The sequence below is a fragment of the Salvelinus fontinalis genome, chromosome 9 (assembly GCF_029448725.1).
Source record: "Salvelinus fontinalis isolate EN_2023a chromosome 9, ASM2944872v1, whole genome shotgun sequence".
Lineage (NCBI taxonomy): Eukaryota > Metazoa > Chordata > Actinopteri > Salmoniformes > Salmonidae > Salvelinus > Salvelinus fontinalis.
The window spans coordinates 53,114,017-53,138,721 of record NC_074673.1 but is presented as its reverse complement, the minus strand read 5'-3'; the positions used below and the strand labels follow the sequence as shown (position 1 = coordinate 53,138,721).

Here is a 24,705-nt window from a genome sequence, read left to right as displayed (position 1 = left end):
AAGTTTCAGATCTTACTCTTTGAGTAATTATGATTTCTGTAAACTCACTAGCCCACACTATTTTGGAAATCATAGATGGCATTTATCCTATATCCTTCTATATCTTATATCCTTCTGGTGGTTGATACAGGGTCTTAGTCCTAGCTTCAACAACCATCAGTAGGCTTTAGTCTTCTAACTTGTGTGAGTTACCCTCCTGACTGTCCCAATTAGCACATACGTCAGTTGCACCCTTTGCATTTTCCAATCGACATCTATTATGAATACGGTAGCTTTTAAAATATTCATGACATTAATTATGTAATTGTAAAGGCAGAACAGTTTATTTTCTGGAGTACACTTTCTCTTTCCTCTTTCGCATAAATCATTTCCTCTGCTACTGTCAAAAATGTGCTTTCAATCGAAGAGGACATACTCCTGATAACAAGAATAGCCTGAGGTATTGAAGTTGAATATCTGCCGTTCCTAACACTGATCCCAGACGTCCCATAAAAGACGACAGCTGTAAGAGAAAGCGAGAGAATATTCATTATTGGTGTCAGTTTCTTACTACTGAAGCAGAGCAGCCGTGACTGCATAATTTATATCTGAGAATAGTTCGAGAGGTGGAGGGGAAAATGAAGCTTGGCCGAGTAAGTTTGTGGTCAAATATAAGTCTGTTCGACTGCGAATGTATTGCCACCACCAGTACTGTTACACAAAGTATAAGGTTTCATGTTCAGCCTACTTTGACAAAAGGATAGAAGAATTGGATAACATCTTTTAAAGCCATGCTGTCTTAAAAATTAACATTATCACTGTATGAAAAAAAAAAAAAACCCACTGTGTTTATTTTATGAAAATAACTCCAAATACAGGTTTTATCATTTCGCTGAGCCTCCTTATATTTATTGTTATATACACAACCCTGCTTGGCGGATATAATCGTCTAGGCCAGGGGTGTCAAAAATACGACCCACGGGCCGGATCCGTCTGTAAGGGCGTCCCTTGATGTCAAGCAAAGAGGCACTGAGTTTAAAGGTAAGCCTTTAAATAATGCCACAGGTACACCTCCAATTGACTCAAATGATGTCAACTAGCCTATCAGAAGCTTCTAAAGCCATGACATCATTTTATGGAATTTCCCAAGCTGTTTAAAGGCACAGTCAACTTAGTGTATGTAAACTTCTGACCAACTGGAATTGTAATACAGTGAATTGAAATAATCTGTTCCACAGGAGGCTGCTGATTGGAAAACGGCTCATAATAATTGCCAGAACGGTGCAAATGGATCAACCACATGTAAACCGTGTATTTGATACCATTCCACTTATTCCGCTCCAGCCATTACCACTAGCCCAACCTCCCCAATTAAGGTGCCACCAACCTCCTGTGGCGGGTTCACAATTGTACCTTTCCTGAGATCTCTGCTAAGCAATGAGGAAATGAGCTAACCTAATCCTAATTCCGGGGCCAACAATGGTAGCTAGCTATAACTAGTACACACAGATGTCCTTCGCCCCTGCCTGTTTGGCAGTGTTTTCTCACAGCTCTGTTAACGACGGCAAGGGTAGGTGTTCGGCAGGTGGGAGAGAAAGGACACTGTATGCTAGCTTAGCCAGCTAGTCCTAAATAGGTCTCCGGTACATGACATGTGGGGGCGACACCATGTGCTGGTTCGCTAACTAGTAAGCTAGCATACTGTGTCACAAGCACACAGTGTCGCCACTGCCTGCTGTGTACCAGAGTAGTTAGCAGTAGGCATGGACAACATTGGTAGACAGTGTCCTTCGCCCCCACCTGTCGGGCACGGGTTTCTCCGGTACACAGCAGGCGGGGGTTACACAATCTGCTAGCTAACTAGCAAGCAAGCACATGGTGTCGCTAACAAGCAAACTAGTGTAACAGTGTTGCTTCCGTGCCTCTCCTCGCCCCAACCTGGGCTCGAACCAGGGACCCTCTGCACACATCAACAACTGACACCCTCGAAGCATCGTTACCTATCGCTCCACAAAAGCCGCGGCCCTTGCAGACCAAGGGAAACAACTACTTCAAAGTCTCAGAACGAGTGACGTCACCGATTGAAACGCTATTAGCGCGCATCCCGCTAACCATTTCGAGGGGGGTCGAGGGGGGTGGGGGTGGGCATTCCTGCAGATGCAAGAATGCCCACATGCAGGAACGCCTCGAATTGCGGGCTGCAGTTTACACATTTGTCCGTCTTCCCTCTCTGACTGTAGGCTACTTCCCTCATTGCATGGTGTGATCAGATCATTACGGCAAAAAATATCTAGTAAATTGAGAGGGAAAGACTAGTGAGTGTACAACATAACAGCCGCTTCATGGGATGACACATATAGGGTATAAGGATTATTTATGAAACAAATGTATAATTTGATTATAAATTTCATCCAGAAGCCAGCTGACACCGAACATATCCTTGTAAATGAATTTCTGTTGCAGATATAATAGATAGCTTAGGTACTGATGCATGAATCTATTGAAATGTATTTCATGCTCTCGTCCAAGTTTTCATAGATCAAATTTGCTATTATTTCCCCAAATTGCCTTCCTCGAGCGAGCCAGAGAATGTAGGCAAATTTGATCAAATGGAAAAGTATTCTTAGCGATGACGTGCAGGAGCTTGCAGGGATTTACTAATTAGCATTTCTGAATCTGAGAGGAAATAGAGCCGAATATATTGATAAGTCACCTTGTCCGAGAGAGATTTACATGGTTATCAAAACATCACGCCAGTGTAAGCCAACAAGAAACACAGCCCTTATTTTAAGTGTTTCTAAAATTCGCTATGGGAAAAATGAATGGTGGAAAAACCATGTCCCTGTTTGGCCGCTGGGGTTTATGGGTATTATGACACCTCCACTGTGGGGCTCTATTGCGCAATATATTCCAAAATTCAAACAAAATACATCAGCGACATAATTTACGAGATTAAGGTTGTGAGCACACTGTTTCTGATCAGATCGACAATTATCTTATAATGTATTTGTGTGGCTATGATGCCACCTTTAGAGCATGGGATTTTCTGCTTGGTTTCCAGAGCATTGAAACAGAGATAAATAGGCTACTACCCGAGGTCTGGTGATGCTTCTGACAATATAGTAGGCTAAAAGGCGTGTTGTGTTGTGCTAAATTCTGATGTAGGCTATTTTGAAAACTGCCTGTGTGTTGTGTTTTATGAGCAGCCCCCTCATGCGTGTGTTGTTGCATAAACTGGTGGCTTTTTCCTCTTTGATGGGCAGAGATCTCAGAAAAGGTCAAATTGTGAACCCGCGACCCAAATGTATCATATAAAATGTATATGCCATATCTCACAATCGATTGGACTTTCCCAATTTAGTATTTTTGTTGTGACAGAACGTTTATATTTTTCGTAGAGTTGCGTTTGGCGAAGATATATCTAGTAGTGCAGTGAGTGGCGGGCTGTATTAACCCTGGGACGACCTGGTCTCAGAGCATTTCGTATTATTCTGTACGTAATTCCGAGAAACTCCTTTGGTATGATATGTCACGTTTGGTATGGTTACGTAAGACTGATGATTACTTAAGTCAACAACGATAGGATGGTAGTTGGTCGGTGTGGGTAAACGTCTAGCAAACCAAACGTTCCGAGTTCGAATTTCATAACGGGATAACTGTTTCATTTTAGGTAATTAGCACCTTTTCAACCACTTACTACTTTTTAGTTACTTTGCATTAACCCTCAAATCTCATCACAGACAACTTTAGCATTTTAGCTAATTACCAACTTTTCAACTACTTAGCATGTTAAGTAACCCTTCCCCTAACCATAACCTTAGCGCTTCACCTAACCTTAACCTTTTAACCTAACTCCCAAACTTAACCCCTAGCCTAGCTAATGTTAGCCACCTTGCACCTGGCTAGAATTTGCCGTTATCCCCCTTCAACTCAAGAGCCGATGGTGACAATCTTGGAGCAGTGTAATGTTTCAAGCAGGATGTGGCTGTTTATGATGATGTCATATTGCTGGGTTTACCTTTAAAGCTGGAATCACTAATTGCTGAAACTGCCACATCAGTTTGGGATATTACAACACCAAAGTTACTGCAAACAACAAACACTGCTTTTTTCTCTCGAACGTCATTGCATACGCAATAGAACAGCAGAAAATGTACTACAGTGGAGGCTGGTGGGAGAAGCTATAGGACGGGCTCGTTGTATGTCAAGAACTGAATACATTTTACCATATCAAACATATGAAATCATGTGTTTGACTCCATTCCACATGGACATAATATATTTTAAAGCCCACACTGTCCTTTGAGATTCAGGCTACTGTCTGCTGCTATGCATTTGAGTGTTCATAGTTTCTCACTAATCCAATAACACACGGCTAAATTGATGGTTTTGACAATGCAGTCCAGTGTGTGACCGTTCTGTACTGGGTTTGTGATCCCCAGATGATCGCCAGAGGGAAGAATGCCTCAGACCTCTTCCCAGCAGTGGTGAAGAATGTGGCCTGCAAGAACATCGAGGTAAGTCTTGGAGCCAGCCAGCCATCCCACATATACAGTAGCATGCAGTTGAGGTCACATTTATTTTTCAGGGGGGTATTGGCTGGCCCGAGTGTTACATTTTAGATCTTTGAGCCGTGCATAGGCCTATATATCAAACTGTTAAATTGCCCGTTATTTTCATTTTGTAAACTATCTCAAGCAGACAATGAAGCTAACAATATAGAGGCAGAAGAGTAGTTGAAGGCTTGGCAATGTTTAGGTTGTCTTGCATACAGACTGAATATTGCTCTGTTTCATGTGAAACAAAGTGTGGATGCGAGACAAATATTAAGGTGATGGTTGTGCTTAAAGACTGCCTATGAATGCCAGTGAATGGCAATGAATGGAAGCATTGTAGATTGGTAATTGGCAGGGTTTGGGTAATATATCCAAAGGTGTGTTGTACCGTCATGTCTCAAGTTCCACCCCCCCCCCCCCCCCCCCCCCTCCTCCCGACCTCTTCACTATCTCAGGTGAAGAAGCTGGTCTATGTGTACCTGGTGCGCTATGCTGAGGAGCAGCAGGATCTGGCTCTGCTCTCCATTTCAACCTTTCAGAGAGGCCTGAAGGTCAGTCACCTTGCCCATAACCACAGATCTAGCATTAGAGGGAGACAAAGATATCTGACCCTAGACCTGTGGTCAGAGGCAACTTCTATGTACTCCTCTGGAGTAAAAGGGGTCCATTGAGTTGTGAACACGTGACATGATCCGATGGTGTTGTTATGACAAGACAAAGATTAGACTATTATCAAAGTCGTAAGATCATTATTTTTTTCTTCAGACACATACACAGCAGGAGCACGGGATTTCTCTCCAGCCATGTTACAATAACCATCTGTTTCACCTGCTCTCCTACTGAATCTGAGAGGAGATACTAGAGGAGGTTAATAAAAAATAGCTAGATCTCCTCTCTCTCCCCTTTCCATTTCCATTTCCTCTCTCTCACAGATTTAATAGCCAATCGAGAGTTAATTCTGAGATTAGAGTTCTCGTTTTTTTGTCACTCTGTCCTCGCTGCCACACGTAAGGATGCTGCTAGGTCCAAATAGGTCCAAAAGGTTGGAAGCTTGATACATGTAGCATATCAGTAGGTTTCTTCATGATCGAGGGTCATGGTGTTTTTGACACTTCACTGAATTCACACTGGACCTACAGAGCCTCCCAGCGGTCAAGAATAGCCATATGTATAATAAAGGAAGTAATTGAGTTATAAAGAAATGGCTTGTCATTCAATGATCTCTTAAAATGTCTCTTAAATCTTTCTCTCTCTCTCTCTCTCTCTCTCTGTCTCTCTCTCTCTCTCTCTCTCTCTCTCTCTCTCTCTCTGTCTCTCTCTCTCTCTCTCTCTGTGTCTCTCTCTCTCTCTCTCTCTGTGTCTCTGACTCTTTCTGTCTCTTTCTAGGATCCTAACCAGTTGATCCGGGCCAGTGCTCTGCGTGTGCTCTCCAGCATCAGAGTCACCATTATTGTCCCTATCATGATGCTGGCCATCAAAGAGGCTGCCTCCGATATGTCCCCCTACGTGAGGAAGACGGCCGCTCACGCCATCCCCAAACTCTACAGGTATAACATGGGGGGGTGTCTGTACGAGAGAGAAAGAGATATAGGCAGAAAGAGAGAGATTGAATCCAGCTCCTTGTCTTCCTGACACATGTCTCTTGACTCCTCTCAGCTTGGACCCAGAGCAGAAGGACTGTCTGATTGAGGTCATTGAGAAGCTCCTGGCTGATAAAACCACAGTAGGTTAAATATTTCCCGTTAGCCAACTCTGTATGCCCTTTACAAGGGAAACTATGACTGAAAACTTAAGCTCAGGTAAACCCATATTCTGCTTTGGCCTATTGGTGGCATTACAGGCTTGCGTGAATGGTACCATATCAGGTTGTGTTAAGTGTGAAAATGATACTTATGTGCAAATTCTCATGCCTCTGCTAAAGTCAACATATGGCCATATTTTGAGCTTACGGTATCTACAGGACTTACAGAATTTCTCTCCCTCTGACTGTGCCTGCAGCTAGTGGCAGGTAGTGTTGTCATGGCCTTTGAGGAGGTGTGTCCTGAGCGCATAGACCTGATCCATAAGAACTACCGTAAGCTGTGTAACCTGCTGATCGACGTGGAGGAGTGGGGTCAGGTGGTCATCATCAACATGCTCACTCGCTATGCCCGGACGCAGTTCCTCAACCCCAACATGAACGTGAGTACGGCAGGTCCCCACATACTGTGTCTTCGTGGTTGTCTGTTTGTTTGTGTGTGGGTGTACAGTTTGTGTGTGGGTGCGCGCGCGCACATGTGTGTCTGTGTTACATTTACATTTAAGTCATTTAGCAGACGCTCTAATCCAGAGCGACTTACAAATTGGTGCATTCACCTTATGACATCCAGTGGAACAGCCACTTTACAACAGTGCATCTAAATCCTTTAAGGGGGGGGGGGGTCAGAAGGATTACTTTATCCTATCCTAGGTATTCCTTAAAGAGGTGGGGTTTCAGGTGTCTCCGGAAGGTGGTGATTGACTCCGCTGTCCTGGCGTCGTGAGGGAGTTTGTTCCACCATTGGGGGGCCAGAGCAGCGAACAGTTTTGACTGGGCTGAGCGGGAACTGTACTTCCTCAGTGGTAGGGAGGCGAGCAGGCCAGAGGTGGATGAACGCAGTGCCCTTGTTTGGGTGTAGGGCCTGATCAGAGCCTGGAGGTACTGAGGTGCCGTTCCCCTCACAGCTCCGTAGGCAAGCACCATGGTCTTGTAGCGGATGCGAGCTTCAACTGGAAGCCAGTGGAGAGAGCGGAGGAGCGGGGTGACGTGAGAGAACTTGGGAAGGTTGAACACCAGACGGGCTGCGGCGTTCTGGATGAGTTGTAGGGGTTTAATGGCACAGGCAGGGAGCCCAGCCAACAGCGAGTTGCAGTAATCCAGACGGGAGATGACAAGTGCCTGGATTAGGACCTGCGCCGCTTCCTGTGTGAGGCAGGGTCGTACTCTGCGGATGTTGTAGAGCATGAACCTACAGGAACGGGCCACCGCCTTGATGTTAGTTGAGAACGACAGGGTGTTGTCCAGGATCACGCCAAGGTTCTTAGCGCTCTGGGAGGAGGACACAATGGAGTTGTCAACCGTGATGGCAAGATCATGGAACGGGCAGTCCTTCCCGGGGAGGAAGAGCAGCTCCGTCTTGCCGAGGTTCAGCTTGAGGTGGTGATCCGTCATCCACACTGATATGTCTGCCAGACATGCAGAGATGCGATTCGCCGCCTGGTCATCAGAAGGGAAAAAGGAGAAGATTAATTGTGTGTCGTCTGCATAGCAATGATAGGAGAGACCATGTGAGGTTATGACAGAGCCAAGTGACTTGGTGTATAGCGAGAATAGGAGAGGGCCTAGAACAGAGCCCTGGGGGACACCAGTGGTGAGAGCGCGTGGTGAGGAGACAGATTCTCGCCACGACACCTGGTAGGAGCGACCTGTCAGGTAGGACGCAATCCAAGCGTGGGCCGCGCCGGAGATGCCCAACTCGGAGAGGGTGGAGAGGAGGATCTGATGGTTCACAGTGTCGAAGGCAGCCGATAGGTCTAGAAGGATGAGAGCAGAGGAGAGAGAGTTAGCTTTAGCAGTGCGGAGCGCCTCCGTGATACAGAGAAGAGCAGTCTCAGTTGAATGACTAGTCTTGAAACCTGACTGATTTGGATCAAGAAGGTCATTCTGAGAGAGATAGCAGGAGAGCTGGCCAAGGACGGCACGTTCAAGAGTTTTGGAGAGAAAAGAAAGAAGGGATACTGGTCTGTAGTTGTTGACATCGGAGGGATCGAGTGTAGGTTTTTTCAGAAGGGGTGCAACTCTCGCTCTCTTGAAGACGGAAGGGACGTAGCCAGTGGTCAGGGATGAGTTGATGAGCGAGGTGAGGTAAGGGAGAAGGTCTCCGGAAATGGTCTGGAGAAGAGAGGAGGGGATAGGGTCAAGCGGGCAGGTTGTTGGGCGGCCGGCCGTCACAAGACGCGAGATTTCATCTGGAGAGAGAGGGGAGAAAGAGGTCAGAGCACAGGGTAGGGCAGTGTGAGCAGAACCAGCGATGTCGTTTGACTTAGCAAACGAGGATCGGATGTCGTCGACCTTCTTTTCAAAATGGTTGACGAAGTCATCTGCAGAGAGGGAGGAGGGGGGGGGAGGGGGAGGAGGATTCAGGAGGGAGGAGAAGGTGGCAAAGAGCTTCCTAGGGTTAGAGGCAGATGCTTGGAATTTAGAGTGGTAGAAAGTGGCTTTAGCAGCAGAGACAGAAGAGGAAAATGTAGAGAGGAGGGAGTGAAAGGATGCCAGGTCCGCAGGGAGGCGAGTTATCCTCCATTTCCGCTCGGCTGCCCGGAGCCCTGTTCTGTGAGCTCGCAATGAGTCGTCGAGCCACGGAGCGGGAGGGGAGGACCGAGCCGGCCTGGAGGATAGGGGACATAGAGAGTCAAAGGATGCAGAAAGGGAGGAGAGGAGGGTTGAGGAGGCAGAATCAGGAGATAGGTTGGAGAAGGTTTGAGCAGAGGGGAGAGATGATAGGATGGAAGAGGAGAGAGTAGCGGGGGAGAGAGAGCGAAGGTTGGGACGGCGCGATACCATCCGAGTAGGGGCAGTGTGGGAAGTGTTGGATGAGCGCGAGAGGGAAAAGGATACAAGGTAGTGGTCGGAGACTTGGAGGGGAGTTGCAATGTGGTTAGTGGAAGAACAGCATCTAGTAAAGATGAGGTCAAGCGTATTGCCTGCCTTGTGTGTAGGGGGGGAAGGTGAGAGGGTGAGGTCAAAAGAGGAGAGGAGTGGAAGGAAGGAGGCAGAGAGGAATGAGTCAAAGGTAGACGTGGGGAGGTTAAAGTCGCCCAGAACTGTGAGAGGTGAGCCGTCCTCAGGAAAGGAGCTTATCAAGGCATCAAGCTCATTGATGAACTCTCCGAGGGAACCTGGAGGGCGATAAATGATAAGGATGTTAAGCTTGAAAGGGCTGGTAACTGTGACAGCATGGAATTCAAAGGAGGCGATAGACAGATGGGTAAGGGGAGAAAGAGAGAATGACCACTTGGGAGAGATGAGGATCCCGGTGCCACCACCCCGCTGACCAGCTGCTCTCGGGGTGTGCGAGAACACGTGGGCGGACGAAGAGAGAGCAGTAGGAGTAGCAGTGTTATCTGTGGTGATCCATGTTTCCGTCAGTGCCAAGAAGTCGAGGGACTGGAGGGAGGCATAGGCTGAGATGAACTCTGCCTTGTTGGCCGCAGATCGGCAGTTCCAGAGGCTACCGGAGACCTGGAACTCCACGTGGGTCGTGCGCGCTGGGACCACCAGATTAGGGTGGCCGCGGCCACGCGGTGTGAAGCGTTTGTATGGTCTGTGCAGAGAGGAGAGAACAGGGATAGACAGACACATAGTTGACAGGCTACAGGAGAGGCTACGCTAATGCAAAGGAGATTGGAATGACAAGTGGACTACACGTCTCGAATGTTCAGAAAGTTAAGCTTACGTAGCAAGAATCTTATTGACTGAAATGATTAAAATAATACAGTACTGCTGAAGTAGGCTAGTTGGCAGTGGCTGCGTTGTTGACACTACACTAATCAAGTCGTTCCGTTGAGTGTAATAGTTTCTACAGTGCTGCTACAGTGCTGCTATTCGGTGGCTAGCTGGCTAGCTAGCAGTGTTGATTACGTTACGTTGCGTTAAAAGAACGACAATAGCTGGCTAGCTAACCTAGAAAATCGCTCTAGACTACACAATTATCTTTGATACAAAGACGGCTATGTAGCTACGATCAAACAAATCAAACCGTTGTACTGTAATGAAATGAAATGAAAATGTGATACTACCTGTGGAGCGAAGCGGAATGCGACCGGGTTGTTGAGTGCGGAAGTTCTATTCGGTAGACGTTGGCTAGCTGTTGGCTAGCTAGCAGTGTTTCCTACGTTAAGGACGACAAATAGCTGGCTAGCTAACCTCGGTAAATTAAGATAATCACTCTAAAACTACACACTCTGAACTACCCAATTATCTTGGATACGAAGACAGCAAAGACAACTATGTAGCTAGCTAACACTACACTAATCAAGTCGTTCCGTTGAGTGTAATAGTTTCTACAGTGCTGCTATTCGGTAGACGGTGGACGTTTGCTAGCTGGCTAGCTGCTGGGCAGATAGCAGTGTAGACTGCGTTAGGACGACGAAATACGATAATTACGCAATTATCTTTGATACAAAGACGGCTATGTAGCTAGCTAAGAAGAAGTTGCTAAGATTAGACAAATCAAACCGTTGTACTATAATGAAATGTAATGAAATGTAATGAAAAGTTATACTACTATTCGGTAGACGGTGGACGTTTGCTAGCTGGCTAGCTGGCTAGCTGCTGGGCAGATAGCAGTGTGGACTACGATAGGACGACGAAATACGATAATTACGCAATTATCTTTGATACAAAGACGGCTATGTAGCTAGCTAAGAAGAAATTGCTAAGGTTAGACAAATCAAACCGTTGTACTATAATGAAATGTAATGAAATGTAATGAAAAGTTATACTACCTGCGGAGCGAATGCGAATGCGACCGCTCGCTCCAAACCGGATGTTGTGTTACTTCACTCATCCATCCCTCCCTCTCTCTATAGGAATCCCTGTTGGAGGAGGGGGGTGGAGAGAAGGCCTTCTATGGCTCTGATAATGATGATGACACTGATGATGAGGAAGACAAAGAGGAGAAGGAGAAGAAGAAGACTGAGGCGACTGCCATTGTCAAGAGGAAGCCTTACGTCATGGACCCAGACCACCGGCTACTGCTGAGGAATACCAAGCCCCTACTGCAGAGTCGAAACGCAGCAGTGAGTATCATACAACTATTACTACAGCTACGACTTCTACTACTACCAATACTACTACTACTACTACTACTACTACTACTACTACTACTACTACTACTACTATTCTAATGATTATTTCTCCCTTCTTCCTTCTCTCTTATCTCTAGGTGGTGATGGCTGTGGCTCAGCTATATTTCCACCTGGCACCCAAAGCGGAGGTAGGCGTCATTGCCAAGGCTTTGGTGCGCCTCATGAGGAGTCACAGGTCAGTGTCACCTGTCTTTCCCATTGTCTTCCCAGAGATGGAGTCATTGTAGCCGACGTGTTGCCATGAACTATCTATACTCAGTACAGCGTCGTCATGCTATATGACGTGAGACGGTGCTCTCTTTCCATTAGAGAAACTCAACACCCTGTTCTAAATTTGTTAGAGAATTCTCTTATCTACTACATTGTCATAACTTATATGGTTATATTAGTGTCATTAATTTACATATGTAGGGTTTTAATTTGACCAGTTCCTCACAGCAGCAAAATAATCCTGCAACAACAGGAAATGGGAATTATTATGTGGATAATAATTAATGGACATTTTTGTAGGGGTTTATCCACTTTTCATTAGAGCAAATCAAGTCTGACATTTTAGAGGAAATTACTAACTTTAGAAGCCTTTTTAAACCTTGAATACGCTACAAGTTTGTATTGCCTGCAGCGCAGGAAAATAGTCACACAACAGGGTGATCAAATTAAGATCCTACACCTGTAAGTCAGACTTTTTATATTGTTTGAATGTGTTTGAATATTATTAATATAACTCTAATCTAGAGTCCACATGAATGGGACCATAGACAAGAACAGGCACAAACAGTGAACAATGTCACAAAAAGCAAAGAAATTACTGTGTCTCATCCTGGCTGTCTAGCACCTGCTCTTTAGTTTATTTATGGTGTTGTGGAGCTGCGTGCACAGTGATGAGGTCATCAGTCAGCAACGAGGAAATGTCACCATGAAATTGCTCAGAGAACAGGCTACATCCATCTGCCCAGGGATGACTTCAGTATTGTCACGTGTGACGTGACAGCAGCTACATCTCATTGTGTGTGTGTGTGTGTGTGTGTGTGTGTGTGTGTGTGTGTGTGTGTGTGTGTGTGTGTGTGTGTGTGTGTGTGTGTGTGTGTGTGTGTGTGTGTGTGTGTGTGTGTGTGTGTGTGTGTGTGTGTGAAGAGGCAGCTGCATGTAATTAATTATATTAATGTTCTCTCTCTCTCTCTCCCCACCCCCCTTTCTATCCCCATGTAGTGAAGTGCAATATGTCGTCCTTCAGAATGTGGCAACGATGTCCATCAAGAGAAGGGTGAGTCATAACTCCAATAATATCTCCAAAGGGGGCTGTATTGAATGGTAAAATGGATTCAAAATAGTTTAGGGGCTGATTGTTTGGAACCGAGGAGGTACTGCATGGGGTCTGCAGCACGATCTGAAATGATACATGTTATTTGTCTCTGTGTTTCCCAGGGGATGTTTGAGCCCTATCTGAAGAGCTTCTACATCCGCTCCACAGACCCAACCCAGATTAAAGTCCTCAAGGTGACCAAACACTTCTCACAATGACATGTTGCAACACGTTGACCTTTCAGAACTTTAATTATGGTCCTGATTGTTTCGACAGCTGGAGGTTTTGACCAATCTGGCCAACGAGACAAACATATCTACCATCCTGAGAGAATTCCAGGTAAAATGGATCAGACTTCTGGTTGGCTTGACTGCCATTTGTGATCAGGAGGATTATTTGTTTTGCTTTCCTGTGTGTTTGGATACATGTGTCACTAGGGGTACATGGAGGTACAGTACAGGTCTGCCTACAGTGGGTTAACTTCATTCCATGTTTTCTCTCTGGCAGACGTACATTAAAAGCAATGATAAGGACTTTGTGGCAGCCACCATCCAGGCCATCGGCCGCTGTGCCACCAACATTGGGGAGGTGAGGGACACCTGTCTCAACGGCCTGGTGCAGCTGCTCTCCAACCGCGATGGTGAGTAGACGTCACACTCTCCCCGTTCAGACACGCGTGACATTTTTGCATTGCCATTGAGACTTCTTTTACACCAATCCATAGTTTGGCAATAGTCCAAATGCAAGTCTATTCATGCAACGCAGCCCTCAGGGCCACGCCGCACCACTAAGTCCATACAGAGCATGTACATAGTTGCCACCGTTAATGAACAGCGAGAGTATGCAAGATGTCAACGGTTAAAAAGGAAAAGAGCACAACAAAACAAAATATGTGAAAAACAAATAGCTCAACGGTCTTAATAATTAGGCATTATCGCCATGATTTTATTTCTTCTCTTCTGTTCTTCTCACAGTAACTATTAACAGTTGAACATGGGGATGTTAGTCTTTTCCACTTTGACCATGTAACAAAATCGGACCTTAACACTGTTATATACTCAATTCAACCAAATCTTTATGATTGTATTTTTCGTAGTTGTCACGGTCGTCAAAGGTAGAGAGTGAGGACCAAGGCGCAGCATGTGGAAAATAAGCCATCTTCTTTTATTTTTCTACGAAGATGAACATGAAACTAAACACTTTAACAAACTAACAAAATAACAAAACTGACGAACGTGAAGCTACGAATGAACTAGTGCATACATGCAACATAGAACATCGACATAGACACAGCGACATAGAAATGCCCACCCAGCTCACGCCCTGACCAATAAACACATACAAAACAAGAGAAAACAGGTCAGGAACGTGACAGTAGTCTCAGAGAAAAGGTCGGTATCACATCTGTCCAATCATTGACCACGGGTGCCTCTTGTTGTGACCATTTTTTAGTTGGGGCTTTCTTACTTGCTACTAGAAGTATCCCATTCAAGTGTTTGTCTAAAGCATCACTGAGATCAAATGTAATGCACCCTAAATACAGGACCTCCCCTCTGAATGGGACATCAACACTAAATACGGCTTCCATGCATCTATGGACATCCTGCCAGTATGGAACAAGCTTAGGGCATTCCCAAATATGTGGTAATGGTTTACTTCAATAGGCCCTCATAATCTCCAACACTCCATTTCATTACCCTGACGTGTTAAAGAACTGCGTCATATTTTTCCATCCAAATTCCCCACAAGTCAAATAGCTTGTTTTCCATTGTAATTGGCATAGGGTTTCCCACTCATCCACAGAAATGACCATGTTACCCTTCCTTTCCCATTTCTCCTTTTATATACAGTATAGTGTATTTTAAGAAGTCGTTGTATAGTCTGACGATAGTTTTGCTGCATGTTTCTGATTCATAAGCAGATATTACTATTTGAATATGGCATGTTCTATAGTCTCAGAGTCCTCCACCTTTATGATTTCATCAAATCGGTGACATATTTTGAGATATTAATGGAAATCTTGACGTTCTAATCCTTTTCACTCTCTTAATACTTGGAAGCTTTGAAGTGCACCCTTGTGTACTAAAGTACAGTAGGCTGAGAGGCCTCTTGTTGCCCATCCTTTAAACTGGTTATCTCATATATCTTTTCTCCTCCCACCATATCCATCTCTTTAATGTTGTTATTCTGTTTAATCCATTGACTCAGGGGTTCTATAAATAGGGCGAAGAGAAGGGGCGAGGCCAGGCATCCCTGTGTCAAACCCTGTTCTTATACAAACTGGTTTGAGAGGTTACCATTGATTTTAATTCTTGCTAATGGTCTATCATATAATGCCTGAAAGGCTTTAATAATGTCCTCACAGAATAGATATAGGCCCATCTGACAGAATCAAAAGCCTTCTCAGCATCCAGGCACAATGCAATGGCTTCTACCTTATTATTTTGGAAATGTATCATCATTTGTAATGTTCGTGTAATATTGTACTGACTGTGTCTGTGGGATAAAGCCTGTCTGGTCTAAGTGAATGAGCTCTGGTAAGATATTTTCTATTTTTCTAGTTAGAATAGATGTGTATAGTCAGGTCAGGGTGTGACGAGGGTGGATATGATTGTTTTGTATTGTCTAGGGTTTTTGTATATCCAGGTGTGTGTGTGTGTAGTCTAGTCATATGTAGGTCTATGGTGGCCTAGATTGGTTCCCAATCAGAGGCAGCTGTTTATCGTTGTCTCTGATTGGGGATCCTATTTAGGTTGCCATTTTCCAGTTTGGTTTGTGGGTTATTGTCTATGTGATGTTGCATGTCTGCACTTGTGTCATTTAGCGTTCGTTTTGTTATTTTGTATAGTTTGTTCAGTCTTCTTCGTTATTAAAAAGAAGATGTATTATCATCACGCTGCGCCTTGGTCTCCTAGTTATGACGAACGTGACAGTCACTGTCAAAGTGTGATTGGGAGTGCAGGTTTCTGTAAAATATTTCGAAGCTCTCTTGTATCCCTTCTACTTTATGTTGAATTATTTTGGTTTGGGGGTTCCTTATCTTGTAGACAGTTATATCTGCTTGTTGTCCCCCATAAGGAAATTAACCAACAATTTTCCCATAAGGACCTATAAGCTCCGCCCATTATATTTTCTGCAAATTAGACTTTTTAATTTAATTTTAAATTTTATTTATCTCTCTCTCTCATTACTCCACGCATCATACATTTCAATAATTGGCACTAATTGGCCCAAGGGGGGGGGGGGGGGGGGGGGTGCTGAATCATTTGTGGGAGACTGTTGCCCTGTTATTTTTTCAGTCTATAGGCTAATAGTTTCATAGACTTACTGCCTACTTCATAGTACCTCTGTTGTAGGAATATACTTTTTGTTTCTTGTGAGTACATTTTCTCCCATTTTATTCTTTTATTCTTTAATTTCTTGTTTCAGCTTGGGATCCAGAGGTTTATGCCCTTTTTAATTGTTTTAACTGAGATTGCAGTTTATTAAGTTTCTCTCTTCTAATGTTCTTGAAAAGAGATGTAGAGGGGATCATTTCCCCCCTTATTACAGCTTTGCATACATCCCAGAGCACAGACGGTGACACCTCACCGTTGTCATTCTGTTCCAGATAGGTTTAAATGTCCAGATTCATTTGTACCTTCATCTGTGGGTTATTCAAAATACTTGAGTTGATCTTGGTCTATTATTCAAACACATGGACATACACTGAGTATACTAAACATTACGAACACCTTCCTAATATTGAGTTGCAACCCCCCATGGATACTGACCCATGTTGACTCCAATGCTTCCCACAGTTGTATCAAGTCCTTTGGGTGGTAGAACATTCTTGATACGCACAGGAAAATGTTGAGCGTGGAAATACCAGCAGCATTGCAGATCTTGATGCAAACTCGAAGGCACAGTGCATTCGGAAAGTATTCAGACCCCTTGACTTTTTCCACATTTTGTTACGTTACAGCCTTATTCTAAAATGGATTTTTTTTAAATCCCCCTCATCATTCTACACACAATAGCCCATAATGACAAAGCAAAAACAGGTTTTTTGAATTTTTTTGCAAATGTATTTAAAATAAAAATGTAAATATCACATTTACGTAAGTATTCAGAACCTTTACTCAGTACTTTGTTGAAGCACCTTTGGCAGCGATTACAGCCTTCAGTCTTCTTGGGTAGGACGCTACAATTTGGCACATCTGTATTTAGGGAGTTTCTCCCATTCTTCTCTGCAAATCCTATCAAACTCTGTCAGGTTGGATGGGGAGCATCACTGCACGGCTATTTTCAGGTCTCTCAAGAGATGTTTGATCGGGTTCAAGTCCGGGCTCTGGCTGGGCCCCTCAAGGACATTCAGAGACTTGTCCCGAAGCTACTCATGCGTTGTCTTGGCTGTGTGCTTAGGGTCGTTGTCCTGTTGGAAGGGAACCTTCGCCATGGTCTGAGAATCGTTAAGGTGCCTTTTGGCGAACTCCAAATAAGCTGTCATGTGCCTTTTACTGAGGAGTGGCTTTCGTCTGGCCATTCTACCATAAAGGCCTGGTTGGTGGAGTGCTGCAGAGATGGTTGTCCTTCTGGAAGGTTCTCCCATCTCTTCAGAGAACCTCTGGAGCTCTGTCAGAGTTACCATCGGGTTCTTGGTCACCTCCCTGACCAAGGCCCTTCTCCCCCGATTGCTCAGTTTGGCCAGGCGCCCAGCTCTAGGAAGTCTTGGTGTTTCCAAACTTCTTCCATTTACAAATGATGGAGGCCACTGTGTTCTTGTCTTGAAGACATTTGTTGGTACCCTTCCCCAGATCTGTGTCTCGACTCAATTCTGTCTCTGAGCTCCATTTACAATTCTTTCGACCTCATGGCTTGATTTTTGCTCTGACTTGCACGGTCAACTGTGGGACCTTATATAGACAGGTGTGTGTTTTTCCAAATCATGTCCAATCAATTAAATTTACCACCGGTGGACTCCAATCAAGTTGTAGAAACATCTAAATACTTATGTAAATAATATTAAAAATAATATTATATAAAAATAGTATTTTTTCATTAAAAATGTTCCTATATCATATTCCTCAATTATGTGCCTATCTTTACTAAAGGTAAAGATATAGTGAATCCTATTGTAAACTGAAGAAAAGGAGAAGAAAAGCAAGTACAGTCACGGCTGGTAATTATTTTTTTTAAGTATTGATTTTCTTACAAATGGGTTTTGGCTGTGTTGAGGTCATTCCTGTAGAGTCAAGTTTTGGGTTTGAACGTACATTCATGTCAGGATTCCCTGTGCTTCAGCTGACAGCATATCAACCATTTCCTCTCAACGGCCCATGTGATATAACAAAAGTTCAATGAAGGTTGTGAAATAACAGCATGAACATGTGTCGGTTGCAGAGTTAGTAGTGGCCGAGTCGGTGGTGGTGATTAAGAAGCTGCTGCAGATGCAGCCCGAGCAGCACAGTGACATCATCAAGCACATGGCCAAACTCACCGACAACATCCAGGTATGTGTACCTAGGCCTCTGATCTTAACTTTGACCCCAGAGTGCTACTACATGAGGTGCTCTTTTTCTTGTCATAATTATTGTTTTTTTAAATCATATTTGTCACCAAACCTTCACAACCGTCCTGCTTGGTTGTGCTGTCAGTTTGTTTTGAGTAAGCAACAAATAGGCACTTTTGTTGAAAAAACGAATTATATTGTATTATGATTGTATTTCAGGAATTGTAACAAAAGACCGAGAGCCAGAGCTAGCTCTTCCAGTTTCTCCACTTGACTCAGCCTGTTTGCAATGTTCATGCACTGTCTGCCTACACAGGTGCCCATGGCGCGGGCCAGTATCCTGTGGCTGATCGGGGAGTACTGTGAGCACGTTCCCAAGATCGCTCCGGATGTCCTGAGGAAGATGGCCAAGACCTTCACCAACGAGGAAGACATCGTCAAGCTGCAGATCATCAACCTGGCTGCCAAACTCTACCTCACCAACTCCAAACAGGTGATGCAGTTATAATGCATTTAGGACTTGTGATGAGCATGTATGACCCCGTTATAATGTGTTATAACCATCTCCTGGCTGACAAACTCTACCTGACCAACTCCAAACAGGTGATGCAGTTATAATGCATTTAGGACTTGTGATGAGCCTGTATGACCCCGTTATAATGTGTTATAACCATCTCCTGGCTGACAAACTCTACCTGGCCAACTCCGAACAGGTGCCAGCATCTACACTGAATACAAATATGAACACAACATGTAAAATATTGGTCCCATGTTTCATGAGCTGAAATGAAAGATCCCAAAAATGGTCCATACGTGTAAAAAGCTTAAATCTCTCAAATGTTGTCCACAAATTTGTTTACATCCCTGTTAGTGAGCATTTCTCTTTTGCCAAGATTATCCATCCACCTGACAGGTGTGGCATATCAAGAAGCTGATTAAACAGCATGATCATTACACAGGTGCACCTTGTGTTGGGGACAATAAAAGGCCACTCTAAAATGTGCAGTTTTGTCACACAACACAATACCACAGATGTCTCAAGTTTTGAGGGAGCGTGCAATTGGCATGCTGACTGCAGGAATGTTCAACAGACCTTTTTGTCAGAGAATTTAATGTTAATTTCTCTACCATAAGCTGCCTCCCACGTCGTTTAAGAGAATTTGGCAGGACGTCCAACCAGCCTCGCAACCGCAGACCACGTGTATGGTGTTGTGTGGGCAAGCGGTTTGCTGATGTCAACATTGAGTGCCCCATGATAGGGTTATAGTATGGGCCGGCATAAGCAACGGAAAACGAACACAATTGCATTTTATCGATGGCAATTTGAATGCACAGAGATATCTTGAGGCCCATTGTCGTGCCATTCAACTGCCGCCATCACCTCATGTTTCAGCATATGAGAATAAGACAGGCACAGCACTAGGCTATATTTTCCCTTTGTCTTTATTCCCCTTCTATCCCATGGTTCTCTAGGGAACAGCTGGTACAGCAGCTTGTATTTGTAAAGTCTTTACCAAAACAGTGGGTTTAGTATTGCCACGTCCTTTAGCTGCTTTAGCTCCCCAGCTTCGCAGCAGTGTCTTGTATTAAACCCTTTCCCAAGATGTCAGAGAAGCAAATAGTGTTGTTCTCATTTTACTGCACAAGCAGGCTTACTCCCTTTTTGGATAAAAACACTTCCATCTCACCATTAAAGCATATTTTCCATAGGTAGGGAGTGATTTAGACTTTCAGCATGATTCAATATGGTACAGCCAAGACTCTTGTGCAGTCGTTACTATTTCTATGGTCCTTCCACCAATGATCCACTGGTATGATACAGTCATCCCTATGGCGCTGTCCATGGTGTTGAAATCTCTCTCTCTGTGTCTCTCTCTCTCTGTCTCTGGCACCAAGCTGTCACCTCCCTCCAGTTGAAAGTAACATTCTCTCTCTTTTCCCCTCCTCCCACCCTCCCTCCTCCCTTGTTCCTCTCCTCCCTCAGACAAAACTGCTCACTCAGTACGTGCTGAACCTGGCCAAGTACGACCAGAACTATGACATTCGCGACCGGGCGCGCTTCATCCGCCAGCTCATCGTGCCCACTGACAAGAGTGGTGCCCTCAGCAAGTATGCCAAGAAGCTGTTCCTGGCCCTTAAGCCTGCGCCCGTCCTCGAGTCTCCATTTAAAGGTGTCTTTCATCAGATGGTGTTATTTTTTACTATCCTGGTCCCAGATCTGTTTGTGCTCTACTGCCAACGTCTATGGCGATAATGACCGCAGAGTTGGCAAGATGGCACAACCAGATCTGAGACTCTTACTATTTCTGTTTTGTGTTGTCAGACATGAGCCTTTTAAAAATAAATTGTAAGTTAACATGGTCCTAACCATAATTCATACCATAGAGATACAATATAATAATGTTTTATGAAATTATGTGGATCTTACGGTCTTTTTTCCTCTGTGTTTTCCAGATCGAGACCACTTCCAGCTGGGCTCGTTGTCCCACCTACTGAATGCCAAGGCCGGCGGCTACCAGGTGCTGCCCGACTGGCCCGAGGCCGCCCCAGACCCCTCTGTGCGCAACGTGGAGGTGAAGGAGTCTGTGCGTGCAGTGGAAACAGTAACAGCCAGAGACAGGGGGCCTCTAGGGGCCCCCCAAAACCCGAGGGGGGCCCGAGGGGGCGCTCCTCTAGTTGGGCATTGCCTTGGAGGGGGCGCAGCACCACTACCAAATTGCAGTAGCACCCAAACACTGACACATAACACTGACTTCATTAATCATGACCACCTGCCAGTCATTCACTGGTCACTCACTGTTCATTAGCATAACGTCATCCACGTATGCACTACGGACATCCCTATTGTCTCCCATGCATTGTCAATGGGATGCTGCTTCCGCACATACTGCCAGTGGTGCCAGAATGCGTCCTGAAAAGGTTAATTCTGTTTTAGTCAAGTTCAAGGACCCAGATGCTTGAACTGTATGGTTGCCATATTATCTGCCCAGTAAACATGATTATGTAACAGCTAATAACGTAACAGAATGAATCTGAAATTGACTGGGTAACAGGAATCACCTGTCCCAGTGTCAACTCCGATCAACTGGTAACAGAGTGGAATATTGTTATGCTAATGTCAGCTGAGGCTAGTTAGCTATCACATCTGAGCACACACTAGTGAAATTGGGAAATCACTGTCAGGTGTCCGCTAGTAAACTCTAGCTGGCCTAGCTGTGGCCTACTTGCCAAGTTTATCCAATACTATGCTACCCATTAGACCCCTCGCTCCTCTGGCCTCTATAGGGTAACAAACACTCAATCACCCAAACCCACACCCCATTTGGTGATAACTCACCTGCTTGAGCCAATGGCACATGGCATAAAGGGATGGAAGGGTACCTCCAGCAATGCAGCTCAGCTTGGAACACACAGAAAAGAGGCAAAACAGGGTCTTATTCATTTTACAACGGAAAACCATAATAAGCGTTTATTGGACAACTCCAAGTAGTTTTCTTCTGTTTGATGCCTAATGAAAACAACCCAGCAAATGTACTGTTACTAAAACACACCACACAGACTCAAATAACCACCTTGCAGTATAGTCTCACCTAAACACCTCTAATTACCCAAACCACAGAGGCTCCCATTTTTCCACATTATCATTCCATGTGCCATCGGTTCATTTTCAACGATATGTGCCAACGGCTGACATCAAATCAATATCCTTAAGTCTCGCTCCTTACGTCCAAATCAGCCTACAAAACCCTTTAAAAAAATGTTCTTGTTGCACTGGAGGAGGGACTTGAATTCTTGATTTGGTTTGGTTGTTCCCTTGGTTTATCGTTGCTCCGTGAACTGTTTATGTTTGTGTTAACAATGTCTTTTCATTCCCCATGATTCTGCATTAATGTGTCATTCATGACCAAAGCAGATTTCCAGACGAGTTCACATGTGGATTTGTATCTGGTGACTTTTGACCCCATGACCTCTCTCTCTCTCTGCCCTCGGTCCGCAGATAGAGGAGGTCATAACCAGCAGTGAGGGGCGGATCGGCTTGCTAGGAGACAGGCAAGAGGTGCCTCCCGTTTGAGAGTGCAGTGTATTTTTACTGACTGCTCTACTCTCTCTCTAATTTCTCTGTACCACTCAAACAGGGCGCTTCAGTGACTTAAAGAGATAGTTCATCCAAATAACTAATTCCAGACACTTGATGGGGTAGTTTGCCCAAATAACTAGTTGATCCTATTGTACGGATAGTCTAGCCCCTATATGGTGCTAATTAGAACCATATAGGGGTCTTCGGTGTGTCCCCATAGGGGAACCCTTTTTGGTGCTGGGTATAACCCTTTGCAGAGGATTCTATCCAGTGGTGGAAAAAGAACCCAGTTATCATACTTGAGTAAAACTGTTATCTTATAAAATAATTACATTCCACGTTCAATTATTACGCAATTAAATGAATCATATGACAATTCATTAAGTAGTAATCTGGGGCACCACGTGAAAAGTTATTTAATGAGTTACTATCTCCTGACTAAACTCTAAAGATATAAATATCTCTTACATCAGTCATAGTCAATATTCTTGGATATCTGCACGAACCCTAGCATAAATTATGAATCAGCAATATACAAATTGGCGTAATTATTTATTTACTAACTAACTAAATAATCATAGAGAAATACATAAACACACACACACACACAGTATAGTTATTGGTTACTAACACAATGCAATGAAAGGTCCCTAGTGGACTAAACCGATATGACGGCTTGTTACACAAAATGGCGGATTCAAAAGAGAGGGAAAGGGAGAAACAAAGGAATTCCACTATCGTACATACAGTTGAATAATACTTAAACAGCTGCAGACTGAATGTTCCTGTGTTGTCTTCGAGAGAGAGAGAGTTTCTAACCATTTCGTATCTTTCAGCTCACGCTGTCGGTCACACTGGTCTAATGTAGAGTCTAACCATTTTACACGCCCTTAGCAACACAGCAATGTACTATATCTAGAGATTTAAATTCCTACCATTTCAACGTGCAGCCGCGCTTCACGTTTTTCTGGTCTCATAGAGTCGAACCATTTGTGACGTCCGGTTCAACACCGTCCACCGGCTTGGTCTGATAGGTTAATTCTTCACAAGGGGTTTTATGCACTCTGGCAAAAGGGGCGTTCCATGACGCCGACATAATGTCTGTGCCCACGTGGGTGTGGTCACTGACTGGTTAAGACTTTATATGAAAAACAATTTTTTCATTTAGAAGGCTAACATCATTATTCTTTAAATACCCACGGACCATTCCCAATGTCTGGATTACAGAAATATTGTTCATTATCCAGCCTTTTGATGTTGTAGTTTTGGCGGGAGTAATCTCCTTGAAACAAAAGGTTTCATTCCCCTCAATCCTGTTTCTACAATGTATTTACGAGCGTCATAAAACGACCAACGTCACCCCTCTCCCCCTCTGCGGGAGAGAGAGGGCGCTGTAGAGCGGACTCACTGTAACCTGATCCTTCGGATCCTCACAGGAGAGTCATGACACCTTAATAGAAAATGCCTCAAGTAAAAGTGAAATTCACCTAGTAAAATACTGTAAGTATGAAAATATATATAAACGCTACATGTAAAGTGTTGGTCCCATGTTTCATGAGCTGAAATAAAAGATCCCAGAAATGTTCCATACGCACACAAAACTTTTTTCTCTCCCATTTTGTTTACATCCCTGTTAGTGAGCATTTCTCCTTTGCCAAGATAACCCATCCAGGTGTGGCATATCAAGAAGCTTATTAAACAGCATGATCATTACTCAGGTGCACCTTGTGCTGGGGACAATAAAAGGCCACTAATGTGCAGTTTTGTCACACAACACAATGCCACAGATTGCAATTGGCAGTACGTCCAACCAGCCGCTCAACAGCAGACCATGTGTATTGTGTTGTGTGGCGGACCGGTTTGCTAATGTCAACATTTTGAACAAAGTGCCCCATGGTGGCGGTGGCGTAGGTATAAGCTACGGACAACTAAAATAATTGCGTTTTATCAATGGCAACTTGAATGCACAGAAATAGCGTGATGAGATCCTGAGGCCCATTGTGAGGCCCATTTTTTTAAGGTGTTTGTGAACAAAAGATGCATATCTGTATCCCCAGTCATGTGAAAACCATAGATTAGGGTCTAGTGAATTTATTTCAATTGACTGATTTCCTTAAATTAACTGTAACTCAGTCAAATGTTTAAATTGTTGCATGATGCGTTTATATTTTTGTTCAGTTTATTTGGTTATCTATTTAACTAACTATTTAGCAGTCATATGGCTTGGGGGTAGAAGCTGTTCAGGGTCCTGTTGGTTCCAGACTCGGTGCATCGTTATCGCTTGCCGTGCGGCAGCAGAGTGTAGTCTTTGACAATTTTTAGGGATTTCCTCTGACACCACCTGTTATAGAGGTCCTAGATGACAGGGAGCTTGGCCCTAGTGATGTACTGGGCCATATGCACTACCCTG

General features: G+C 44.3%; 1 protein-coding gene across 11 annotated transcripts in view; it reads left to right on the top strand.

Moving 5' to 3' along the window:
• The window catches only part of LOC129862840 (AP-3 complex subunit beta-2), a 99,970-nt gene that overhangs the window by 50,595 nt on the left and 24,670 nt on the right, over nt 1-24,705 (top strand). For 7 of the 11 annotated variants that reach the window (XM_055934877.1, XM_055934880.1, XM_055934878.1 and 4 more), the window contains exons 3-17: nt 4,422-4,496; nt 4,991-5,086; nt 5,922-6,082; nt 6,192-6,258; nt 6,534-6,716; nt 11,145-11,354; nt 11,501-11,598; nt 12,633-12,687; nt 12,849-12,920; nt 13,003-13,065; nt 13,234-13,366; nt 18,109-18,218; nt 18,534-18,710; nt 20,202-20,388; nt 20,672-20,802. In XM_055934877.1, the coding sequence (XP_055790852.1) occupies nt 4,422-4,496; nt 4,991-5,086; nt 5,922-6,082; nt 6,192-6,258; nt 6,534-6,716; nt 11,145-11,354; nt 11,501-11,598; nt 12,633-12,687; nt 12,849-12,920; nt 13,003-13,065; nt 13,234-13,366; nt 18,109-18,218; nt 18,534-18,710; nt 20,202-20,388; nt 20,672-20,802 (1,818 nt within the window). The remainder of the gene's footprint in view (nt 1-4,421; nt 4,497-4,990; nt 5,087-5,921; nt 6,083-6,191; nt 6,259-6,533; nt 6,717-11,144; nt 11,355-11,500; nt 11,599-12,632; nt 12,688-12,848; nt 12,921-13,002; nt 13,066-13,233; nt 13,367-18,108; nt 18,219-18,533; nt 18,711-20,201; nt 20,389-20,671; nt 20,803-24,705) is intronic. The other 4 variants (XM_055934881.1, XM_055934883.1, XM_055934873.1 and 1 more) reach the window with 1 other exon arrangement.